The sequence below is a fragment of the Varroa jacobsoni genome, unplaced genomic scaffold, assembly GCF_002532875.2.
Source record: "Varroa jacobsoni isolate VJ856 unplaced genomic scaffold, vjacob_1.0 scaffold_404, whole genome shotgun sequence".
Taxonomy (NCBI): domain Eukaryota; kingdom Metazoa; phylum Arthropoda; class Arachnida; order Mesostigmata; family Varroidae; genus Varroa; species Varroa jacobsoni.
Genome location: NW_019213306.1, coordinates 37,216 through 49,925, shown reverse-complemented (window position 1 = coordinate 49,925; position 12,710 = coordinate 37,216). Strand labels below are relative to the sequence as shown.

Sequence of the window (12,710 nt, the reverse complement as noted above, 5' to 3'; positions counted from 1 at the left end):
GCCGGTGACTTCATCCCTAAGTAACCGCTCGTATGCTTTTCAGATAACGACTAAAATTAAACACAAAGCTAAGTACTCCAGTAAACTTGTTACGATCTATTGTATTTATTATATGCTTTACAAGTTGCAGTAGTAACATGTACTTATTTGAACTTGGGTTATTGGTAACGATGTGTGAAACTTTTTGATGTGGAGGGCATTTGAACGTGATAAAAGCGATCCGACTCGTAGTATATGGTACTTCGGACTACCTGAATTGCTTTTAAAAAAATACTTTGTTTCTTATGAATGTTTCTCTGTTCGGGTGATAAGCGAGGTATAGGACGAACTTGATCTGAAGGAGCTGATTGGTTTTATCATCTCCTTGACACCTCTGTAGACCGCCTCACTTAGCTCTGTGACCACTGCTTTGTAACAAACGTCGACCTTATTGATGTTGTTACGGCTGCCATTTTTGAGGGGCACTTATGATATTCACGCATCCTGGCGGTGCACAGAGCTATAGTCTGTGGCTCTTGTACCTTCTGCGACCTTCTTTTTGCCTATTTCCTTCTTTCCTTCCCCTGCTATTATAATTGTTCTTTTTTACTGTGATTAAAACGTCTATAATAGCAGCAGTGGCAGTAACCGCGAAAACTGCCAGTGATGGTCGCGGAAGTGGAGGCGACGGACGAGACAATCTCTGCACTAGTGGACATCACCATGGCGACAACGACCACACGCCGCCTATGAGGGTCGCCGTCCTGACGATATTGCTGCCGCTGCGGCCGCTACCGCCAATATGGCCGCAACCATTGCCGGCAGTTGCACCACTTTGACCTTGCTTGGGCCTTTTAATACTACTGTCAAGAGTACGCGAGTGCCTATACATGCACTAACAGCCGCTACAAACATAGCAGCCACATCAGCCGCGCAAAACGATACCAATGCCACTACTATCATCATCATTATCATAAGCGGGGCAGCGACAGAGACTTGTTCTTGGCCTGGCCACTCGGCTGCCCTCGAACAGCTTTGGCTGATGTGGTTCGTTGGCGGAATGATATTTTCTACTCTGGGCTCCGAGCTGACCGACGACCAGTATTATTGCATCCTTTTTGCACGCGAGTGTCTCTCTTGGTCCCGCCACCACCGCCGTCGTCACCCTTGCGGTGATGGCGTCTCGGTCGTAATGCGTACTCACTCACTCATAGGGGCGTCATCGTCGTCGTGCAGGAACGGCTGCCATAGCAGCAATAGTTGTAGTAGTCGTAACGGTGGTGGCCGTAGAAGTAATGGCATGCCACTGGGTCACTGGGTCACGGTCTAACCTATTTAGAGAGACACACCACTGCGCCGTCGAGCCAGCCTGCTGACCGACTGGTGCGTTTGCTTGTTTGCCGCATGTCGCAGCCGCTTGCTTCGTTGCCCCACCACCTCTGCCACAGCTGCCGGGGCAACCCAACACGAAAAGCAGCAACAGCATGTACAACAAAAAGAGCACAAGCAACAATCACCGTGCTGCAACTATAATACAGAATATATATAAAAGAGAGTACAAATAAGCGACAAAACAGCACCTTGAGCCATCGTAAATCCCAGAAAACTTATTCGTTACTCGAAGACTCAAAACAGTCGTACATCTATTTACTTGTGTAAATAACTTTGAATAGCCTAAAGTGGTATCATGGCTTTGATTGTGATCACAGCCTTGGCGATACTGTGGAATAGCGGGGGCTGGGTCCGGAGCCTGCTAGTGACAAAATGGCACTCAGTGAGCATGAAGCGGGCAACAATCATGGGGAACTGTTACAGCGGCAAATTTTCTACCTCAATCAGCGGATCAATGTCCGTAGAGCAGTAAAACGGACACTATCAATGTCATGCCAGTTGTTTAAATCGCCGAATACCACGAGCGATGGCGGAAAGCATACCCACAAATATGAGGGCCCAAGAATCTTCATAGAATCAGTGAGATTTACTTTCGTATGGGTGCCGTGTGAACATAAATTACTAGACGACCCCTCTAAGTTATAGATTACTCATATACGATGCTGATGATACTACTGGCGAGCGCATTGCGGGATGTCGATTACGCGCTGACTCCAACAGGCTTTCTTTTATTTATATCATTTGCGAATGGTAATAAGGGCATATCCTATAAACTCTTGTGTCAATCATGGTGGGGCTGAAACAGTGTCACAAGGATTAGTCAACCGATCGTGGTTTACGGAGGACGCCATTTGATACAGGAATTGATTTTATGACGAGCGGGCAAAAGCATTTCGGAAAATCGGATTATGGCACAGCGTAGATACTCTTCCAGTGGTAGTAACTCAATGACCCTGCCCACTGCGATACTTTTATATTATGAATGCCAGTTTAAAAAGCGTAAATGTGTGGCAGTAGAATTATAAAGAAGCCATGCAACGTCGATATAAACTTCCGTCAATGACTCACTGATCTTAACCTAAATCAAGTTTCAATGTGAAGACAAAGTAAACGTATGGGTTCTGATCTAATTATATAAAGATATACTGTGATATAAGCTGGACATTAAAGACTATGTCTCTTCAAGCAGCATTTGTTACGTCGGGAATTTGGTGAGCGTTCTCCAATGGCTCATTCATTGTGTCCGTTCTGTTTGCCGTGTTTCGTTTGTGAGGAGTCCTATTTCGCCTGATGGCTCATATTTTGAATTTTACTGGTATATAGTATTATTCCGAGAACCTTTGATGATGAAAGCTCAGCTGCCTAAAGCAAGGCCAATTCGCCGTGTGCGTATAATTCGTGTTTGAACGCTCTTAATTAGCAGTTTTCTCACACAGAAGCAGCTGTATATGCCACTGCTGCAAGGGGCCGTTAGGCTTTATAGTGTTTCAGAACATATTTTCCAATAGATGTTCATCTCTTACTCAGTTACCATTAACTAGTTCTGAGCCAGGAAAACAATGAACGAGTGACTCATTGCTGAGTACGCATCTACATCACAGCTGCTGTATAATGAACTTATGATACATATGTGATTTGAGGTGTATAGGCTACTGCCACGTATAGGATTTGCAAACAGGATTCTGGCTGATAAATATTTCAGTTTATAGTTACAAAGCTTCAAATCCAGCGACAAACTGAATTTGCTATTGAATTACTATGAATTACGCTTGATCACAAGACATTTCCCTAGTAGTGAAATAGCTTTCTAGCAAAAAAATAGCTTCTCAGTGTATTGGTATCGATGTGAAATTATTGACAACCGAGTAGAAAGACGACTAGCAGAACTAGACGTTTGCATCGTTTTTAATGTCCCGCGTTTAACGAACGATACTGGCGGCACCATGTCTCAGATGTGTTACACATTCATGACGCGTAACGATATGCTGGGCAACGATAGTATAGCCCAACCGACCCAATGGTGATGACCTTGCCTGCACAGACCTTCTGCAATGTCCTCAAGCTTTCCCTCGCAGTTCATGCTGCTCCTGTCGCACTTTCGTCCGTTCAGCGTCGTTCATCGCTGATGCGTTCCGCTATGTCGGTGTTCCTCACGCCGGTGCAGCCATCACGACAACGACCGCCGGCACTTTTCACCGGAGTCATCGGCTTTTACGGCCGCTACACCAACTGCTAAACAGTAGGACACTCGCGATACGAACAGCAAACGTAAACGAAACACGGTGCCGTCGGTGAAGGACTGCATCAGTGTAAATTTATATTAACAGTACCAGCAGTACTATTATTTCGTAATATAGCACCACTCGAAGTAAATCAGCGTAGCTGACTCATGCTGTGGTACAGCAGATGCAACGAGCGTGGCAGAGACACCAGCATCAGCAGTTGTCGTAACCGTCGTAGCGGTAACAGCAGATGGCACGAAGATAGACACTGTCTGACGTGAATTCAGCATCAGAAGTTAAGCTAAACATCGTTAAGAATGATAATAGACGGAATGCGACATTTCGGAATTATGAACTGTTTCTTAAGCCAGCTTCCTCGGCAGCGTCGGTTGTCCAGGGTTGGAATGAACTTTAAAAGTACAACACGGACCTTACTGACATAACAAAGTCAGTAGGCGTACATAGCGACATTAGGTACATAGATAACGTTTTGATACAACTATCAGTTCAGCTGCAGTGATTCGACATCTGCTATAGCTTCGATGATTGTCTTTTCACCAGTGCTGCTCGACCGGTTTGCTACTGTCGTACCGCGTCACGAAAGTACCGCTCGCTCTTGCTTTGGCTAAGGCGGTATACGGATCGCTACTACTCGAACACCGACACGGCAACAGCAGCTGTAGCCGTACTTACCTCTGGCTGCTGATGCACACGGTCAGATAGACATCCACGACGCTGACGTCAATACGTGCTCGTGCAGCGGCAGTAGCCGTCAGCGTCCGTCCGTCCGTCCATCCATCCATGTGTTCGTAATGTCAGTATGGCTAGCTGCCGTTGCCTGTGAGTAGCAGCTGTATGTCGGCAGCCTGTCTGGCTGTGCGCGTGCGTGTGAGTTTGCATCTGGGTGCGCGCGTGAGCCGGCTGCAGTCCAGCCCCGAACTGTGTCAAGGTTGCCCTCTAGCTGCGGCAGCAGTCAAAAGACAGTCCGCTTGGCTACAGCTTACCTCCTGTTCGCTCGGTGGTGCCGTTGTCACCGCTAGTCGTGGCAATGGCGGTGTTATGAACCAGCTGGCTGCCGTTGTTGACGGTGGCGACAAGCAAGAAAGCCAACCAGCGAACGTTGCTGCTGCTTTTGTCGCTGTCATCGTAGAATTGGGGTAGCGCCAGTTGCAGCCGTCACAGCAGACCGATTCGGACTCTTTTTACGTGGGTCTTAGTTATCCACAATAGCCAATAGTAACAGCAACAGTAACGGCAATGAGTAATTATTGCTAGTGCTTATCAGCACAGAGAGAGAGTCATGTCGCTCCAATTGAACAGTGCTCGCTATGGGCTATCGCAGGCTAGAACTGATCGATCCGACTAGTAAACATGTGCTCGATAGATGATCGTTAACAGCAGCAGCAGCAGCAACAAAAGCCGGCAAACGGCACATTTCTGCGTCAATCTTGCCCCTGCGGACTCTGTAAAACCCGTCATGAGATAATTGCTTCTTTTATCTTGTCGATCCTCAAACTTGTGGGCCTGATTCGAAAGATTGAATCTGTTTACTATAAGCAATCTTAAAAGCTATAAAAAACTATTTTAGACTGGCTGTTTTCCTCGTATAAGCGATAATAATATGTTTCTGCGCTCAGCTGATGACACTCTCCGAGCACGGCTTTGGTTATATGTCTATCCATATGGTTAATCTCTACTTGACCGTGTTTTTATTTGTAGCCACACAGAAACGATTATCAATTGTCCTTTGAACTATATATATATAATCAGTATATCAGTAGCAAAGAATAACAATATCTTCATCAATTAACGAGGGGTATCATTCGGTCTAGAGCACATAACGTTCCATTCAGAAAGTAACAGGCTTAAAATATTCGCCATAGCAACCTCTCGACTACTTATTTTCTCTTACTGTGCGATTACACGCGATCTCTAACATTTTGCCGGCGGGCACGCTTCATACAGACGACGACAAACGTCGCTCGGGGGTGAATAACATGTTTTTTAATACAGAAAGCGCGTGGGTAAAATGAACGTCAGTGAGAGAGCTCTAATCCTTGCCACTGCAAGAACCAAGCAGACTGGTCGACGCGCAGACAAAACTAACTTAATACACTAACTAATGGTAAAAGTTTCACTTATGCTTCTTGTATTTTTAAAAGGTTAAAAGCCACGTGTATATTAAAAGGTCACACCATTACTATTAGGCATCACGGCTTTTGTAGGAGTTTGAATAATAATTAAAAAATGTTTGCGTCTTCCTAATGTATTTTCTTGTCTTGATGCGGCGATCTTTGCCAATATAAACGCAGTTTGAAAAACCATCGAATGCTGGGGCATTTTGACAAGGAAAAATTAGCAGTCAGTTGGAGAACGGTACAGATACACTTGATAAGAGGCTCGTTTCCTTATTGGCCTTATACGTAAGGTATACCAATTCAAATCTTGTCTCGAATTTGAGGAAGTGACACCCATACGCTCATGTTGCACTGTCGTGTAGTCATCGATTGTAAAAGGTCGTGCTGGTAACGGTGTACAGGATAGAAATATGCATGTCGGTTAATTTGGCATTTTTGGTTGTTTACTTTCTTAGAGATGAGTCGGGATACAAACGTACCTCTAAGGTGCCATACTTTCAAGCCCGTATCCCGTAACCACGTTATTAGAGCCAGAAATTTCTGGTTTTACAGCAAGCACTGCACACCTGTCTGCCCGCAACGTTAGCAGTTTTAATAAAAAAAAAAAAAAAAAAAAAAAAAAAAGATGTATTCTAATAGGTTACGTACGACGTTATATTTAGATATAGCAGTATTAAATTTAATGAAATCTGTGCAGTGGTTTGATAGTCAGGCAGCATTTAAATTGTTGGTCGGGTTAGTGTTACGGGAGCCTCTAGCTGGTCGTAGTTTTGCCGGCACCAACGAACCGGGCAAGTCAAGGTCTTGTTTCTGGCCGGACCATTACCCGGTTGGGCTCGCGTTACTGTTGGTCGAGCTGCCCCCAGCCCCATAGACTCTTCCAGAGGGCCCGAATCGAAACGGGCGTCGTATTCCAGTCGGCTGGTTGGTCGATGTTTTAGTAGAGTAGGAGTCGAACGACGCATATCTTAGTTTGAACTAATGTAGGCAGATCTGTGGGTCAGCGGTGACGGCTAGCAGCAGAACCAGCGGTGATGGTTGAGCAGATGATCATGGTGATGAAGGGGGTTATCTTTAGTGTTGTCTGGGATGCATCTTCACTCGGGCCGCTTCTGTCGTTTGGACAGTTCCAACGTTGTCCAAGCTAATGTGGAGGCGATGTTGTCCTTGAACGACAAAGCTTTGGCCCGCGAGTATCTCCTGTAGCGTAACATAACGAAGTCCCATATAGTGACAATGCAGAGCAGTTAGCTAGCAACGGTTGAACGGAGCAGGGCCACTCAAGCAGTTGGCTGCCGCAGTAATAGTAATAACTGTTTCGTTTGTTTGTCCATATAAATAGATGGATGGATAGATAGAACCAGCACAAAGAGACTCCACAGCTCTACATATCGACAACGGCACACAGAAATAGCTCAGACAGTTCATTCTGCCGCTGAAGACCGATATCTTCAAGTGTAATCCACCATTGTCCATGCGGTTTTTACCAACTTCTGAGTTCAGGACAAAAGCCTTTTACCAAACACGCGCACCTTAGGCTTGAACAAAAGCTATACGTAGCTGTATGTGGTCGGCTAGTCAGAAAACTGAATCTTGCGAGTAAAAATACTATAACATTTACGCTAGAGCAGGAAAGGGGTGACGGGTGCAACCGTTGCGATCGCTGGGACCCTGCTTTACACTTAGATTATGTTTAGATAGCTCTTATTCCGGGCGTGTGAGGTACCAAAGAAATGCGGCTAACATCGGGTACCGATCTTGCCTACCGGTGAGGCTTCTAATAGTGGTGTTCGATGTATCGTCATCAGTAAGTGGCTACTTAGCATACATCCATATGAAGCAAAAGGTCCCATTTGACAAATATAAACTCGTGTCGAATACATGTATGACACTGGACGGATCTCGATTCCAAGAGCAATTGAGGTGCGTCAGGCTGATGTTTATGTGTTGTGAGTGATCATGATACGCATTCGAGGAGCCGGACGACAACTGCAGCTGTTGTCTCAGTTACGGCGTCTGCTGGGGCCGGCTGCTGTGATATCGTGTTTTGAGATGCCTTCCCGCCCTCCAGCAAGAGTGCCCGCATATATAATCTCTTTAGCATCTATCTATCTACCTATTGCTTTCTTGTCTGTAGCTCTAATACACTCAATCACACCTTGACCCAGAGAACGTCGAGGCGCTCTCCGCCTTAGCTGGTTCCTCGCCTCGACCTTCTCGTCTCCACGCGCAACCAGCTGCATTGATTTGAGCCTGCAAGCGGTGACAAAGCCGGTAAAGACCCCGAAGCACTGTCGACTGTAGTATCAGTAACGATAGGTCCTCCTTTCTTCCGACCGATTGACGACTATTCTATGACTGCTTGTCTGTAATCTGGTTGCCATTGTCCTTCTCCCTTAAACGACTCTGTGACGATGCCCGTAACGAGGCTAGTAGCAGGACCGGTGGTGCCAGCATTGCTAACCACCCGCGGCGGCATTGGCGAGATCACTGCTATGCTGACGTCCTCGGCCCAGTCTACGTTGAGATGGCTTTCTCCGGTACGGCAATGCAGCTGCAATGATGACGGCTACTGGTAGCCGTACCGCCAAGCGCTCACTTGTCGGTGACGACTGCTTCTCGGTCGTTTCTGCCTCTCTCGGCTGACCAACTGGCTCTCTCTGTGCCTAGGTCAAGGACATTCGCGCCCGCGCGCGCCACATTGAGCCACTATTGCGACCGCCACCATAACTGCAGCCGCCGTCGTCCCCGTAATACTAGCCTTAGAGCTAGCAGCTAGCGTGACATTCGCAGACATGGAGACACGCTCGCAATAGGATCAACAGCACGAGGAAGAAGCGGTGATGTGAAGTGGTGACGTGAAGCGGCGATGGTGGGTGTCTTCCTCACGGGTTTGCCCGCGTCCAATCCTCTCTGACACACACTTCCTTGAAGCGTCGCTTCATTTCCGTATTGTCTTACGTCGCAGACGGTCTCCACTTCAGCTTTTACTTTTTTGTTGTCAGTCTCCAAAAGTTTATTGCCGCCAATTGTACCGTGCACGGCGCGCCTATCGTCATTTGCGCGAACTGGTAACAAATCTCATTTCCTTGTGTTGTTCCATTTTTCTCCCTCCCTTACTCGTGCCCCATTCAGTCGTCTGCCGTCGTCCTCGTCCTGTGTCTCATACTTTTTGGTTCCTTGTTCTTTCGTATTTTTTTTTTACTTTGTATGTGGCCCATAGCTGGTGCAGCATCATTTGTGGCTGTAGTCTCTGAGCCACCATTCTGACTGCTGCCACTTCTTCAGCAGTTAACGACCCTCTCCCACGATTCCGCTCTCTCCGGGCCCGTGGGTCCTCTCCGACCTTGGCCCAGTTTGTGGCCCTTCGTGATGTTGCGGCTGTGTAACCGCCTGCACGCTGCTACGTTGTGGGATGTCTACGGCCGCTGCTGCTGTTGCTGCCGCTGGCTCCCGCTATAGTGGAAACCAGCCGTTGTTGCTCTGGCTCGCGATGCTGGTGCTGTTCCGAGCGGGTGCTTACATCACGTTTTAGGGTAGAAATGACGGTAGCACCGGCAGCGGCTGCGACAGCGGCTGTTGGTCCTCCTCCTCGCGGCGGCATCGTCATCGTCGTCGTCGTTCTCGTTGTCGTCGTCGCTCGACCCTTTCCCGAGCGCTTTCTCTCTCCTTCGCGCAATGTCCGGGCGCGCGAGGCGGGCCGCGAGCAAGCAAGCATGCATGCGCTTGCAGAAGTGCCTGGATACCCGTAGCGAGCGCCACGCCGTCTGTTGTTGCCACCATTTCTAGTACTGCTACTTTTATCATATATCACTATCACCACTCGTACAACGAAAGCTGCCATTGCTACTCTGATTTGACTGAGTCAGTTCCTTCGACTGCCATTATTACTGCGACAGCAACTTCTTCTGTTGTTGTCGTTACTGCCCATTCTACCTAAATACTCAGTTGTTATATCGTCGTCACTGATACTACGAATACTGTAGTACCGACGGTGGAGAGCAGCTACTATCTGTCTATACGTCTGCTCGCTCATCGAAGTATCTCGTGCTATTTCTATTCAGCGACAATTGAACTAGAGAGAGCTTGCTCGCGCAGTGCTGTCAACTCACGCTAATCTGCCGTCCTGATGGTTATCGGCAGCCACATGAAACTGCCCTCAGCAAAAAGGGCCTACACCCAAAAAGGGTTTATGGCTTGTTGGATGCAATGAACGACCACAATGTGTAGTGTGCCTATTCCTGTCGTAGACTACCCTTATGGCTGACATTGATCGTAACGTCGTCAAAAGATCGTTCTACTAAGAGGACCTTTATGAAACGAAAGTTAAATACGGAAATCTAAAATGTCTTTCTTGTTGCCTGCCAGCTCGACGCGCGACGGCTCAACTACGGCGACTAAGTGTACCTGATTTTTCAAGTAAATCAAAAAGTGGAATTATAACAGTTATTAATTGATCGACGATCAGTCGATCGATCATATATACATCCATTATTACTTCACCCATTCCATTTCCCTTCGAGGAGAAACGAATAAGCAAGCTAATCATCTAGCAACTTCCTACGCATCTGTCCATCAATCAAGTTGCCTGTTGTCATCAGTCTTCAGTGGTGGTTAGTTGTCGTTTCTTCCTTCGCCGGCAATATAACTAGCTAAGTTAATCGACGACAGTGTCCCTCTCCTGTGTCTTGCGGTCCGCAAGAAACAACACAAATCGCAACTTTCATCCGATACGGTGACAATACGAACGAAACGATCCACAAAAACCCCTATTACTGCTACGTACAGCCCCATACGAGCTAACAGCGCCGTGTGTGTGTGTGTGCGTGTGTTGTGCGTTTTGTGTTTTCGCAGTCACGTGGGACACGTGTCTATTAGTCTGAGTGTTTTAGCTGTATCTCACGAGACGTAGATGCGGCAACTGTGACAAGCCTGGTGACTGCCTCTATTCGGATTACGTGAACTTATGTGGTTCTTCCCTAAACCTCGTCATTCCCATCACCCTCATCAACAACAACAACGACCGCCACCACCACGACGACGACGACGACGACAACAACAAGAGCAATTGACAAGCGTGCTACTAAGTCTTATCACACGTTTGTCGGCAAAACAAAGTTATTCCTATCCTCCTCCTCATCATCATTATCCTTATCATCCACATCAACATCATTAATCAAATTAGACGTTGCCAAACAACTATACATAGTCGTCTCGTAGTGCTATCGGCTTCATAGTGCTCTACCATCACTACACTGCCGTGTGTCCGTGTGTCTGTGTGTGACGTGTAATTGTTGTTTTTCTGCTTCTGCGAAGGAGCAGGTCGCTTTTGTATTTCCTCAATATTTACAATTGCTTCGACACTGGACTATCTGAGCGCGCCCCTAGTGGCGACCCCAGCCATTACAATGGCGTCATTCATGGATAATTTTTACTTTCCCACAGGGCCGAACCAGTACAGTGCGGATACGTATCAGCCTCCGGTCAACGTGATGGCAGTCAGTGGAGTTGCAGGGGTTACTGGTGTGTCAGTGGCACCGCCCCCTGGTGCCGTTGTTGGCCACGCTAATCCCTCCCTCGAACTTGCGGTCATTTCTCCGACCAACTCGGCCGCACTCGTCACCTCGGCGGATTCCAAGGAGGGCATCGAGGAACTGTGCCCAGTCTGTGGTGATAAAGTGTCTGGCTACCACTATGGCCTACTTACGTGTGAATCCTGCAAAGGCTTCTTCAAGAGGACGGTTCAGAACAAAAAGGTCTACACATGCGTGGCTGACAGATCGTGCCACATCGACAAGTCACAGAGGAAAAGATGCCCCTTCTGTCGCTTCCAGAAGTGCCTCGACGTCGGGATGAAACTCGAAGGTGAGTACCCACTGATAATTAACTTCGCTTTTTTCCTCTTTCTATAACTATATTAACTGTATACTAAGCTTAAGATGTAATCAAGTTATACTGCTAATATATATATGTATATATATGTAAGTATATATGTATACGTATATACAGAAGTGGCAGTAACATCTGGTGATTGAAAAGTTAAATTCTGCAAGTAATCGTAGCGATTTATATGTACTTTTACAGCATTATCAAATGTTAACAGTGTAGAAAGCGGTCGTTAAATGTCGTAGTGAACACGAAGGCTGAGCACAGATGTCGGGGAATCAGGACGATAGGGTAAAGGCTACCATCTCGTACAGCAACTAGCGAGAGCAACAACCCTTGCATGATTATTGCCGCGCAAAAAAATCACTCAGTTCGCCGCTATCAGCGGCAACAGAAACAAAGAGCATTGCTACTCATATCATAACCATCATTAGCTTTGCCGTTGACAGTGCTGACGTTGCAAGGTTCCGTATCTCCAATGCCGCAAGCATTTTCGCCATACGGCATACAGCTGTTAAGTCCCCCCATTCTCTCGGGGTTTGCTGGTACGAGTTCTCTGTACGTGCGCCCTCTCTGGCGTCGCTGCGCTCTCTTTTAAACGCTATCAATATGATTGCTACTGATAATCCTCGTTGCGTCCTGCATAAAGCAAAATCTACCTAAATATAGTAGTTACTTAGGAAGATGGTCCGATCTGGAACAGAAACTGGCCGTAGACACGCTCTGCTTCGAGCTGGGAGCCGCACTGCTCGGCAACAGTACCAGATGTAAAACTCGAAACATTTATTTAGTGCCGGTTGTTGCACTAAACGTAGCAGTAGCCATAACAGCTGTATTGTCAATATATCGCAGCGTCAACAGAGGTAACAACAACTAAAATTGCATTAACGGCTGAAACCAATTTTGACACTCACGTGTAACAGACTGCTCTACAGGTACAGTCTGTATGTTTTAGGGCGTTTATAGATGCGTGGGTACATGCCGTGCGGCGTGTAGTATGCGTGCCGCTTTTAGTCCCTCGTTTCTTCAATCGCCTCAGCCCCTCAGTACCCGTCTAATTGTTCCTTTTTTTTTTTTTTTTTTTTTTTTTTTT

The 12,710-nt window shown here is 46.9% G+C and overlaps 1 protein-coding gene across 5 annotated transcripts in view; it reads left to right on the top strand.

Annotated features, from left to right (window-relative positions):
* Window positions 1-12,710, top strand: part of LOC111260127 (ftz transcription factor 1) — an 89,241-nt gene that overhangs the window by 39,322 nt on the left and 37,209 nt on the right. For 3 of the 5 annotated variants that reach the window (XM_022832633.2, XM_022832632.2, XM_022832631.2), the window contains exon 2: window positions 11,177-11,596. In XM_022832633.2, coding sequence (XP_022688368.1) covers window positions 11,177-11,596 — 420 coding nt within the window. Of the gene's footprint in view, window positions 1-9,475; window positions 10,831-11,176; window positions 11,597-12,710 lie in introns of those variants that run through there. The other 2 variants (XM_022832635.2, XM_022832634.2) reach the window with 2 other exon arrangements.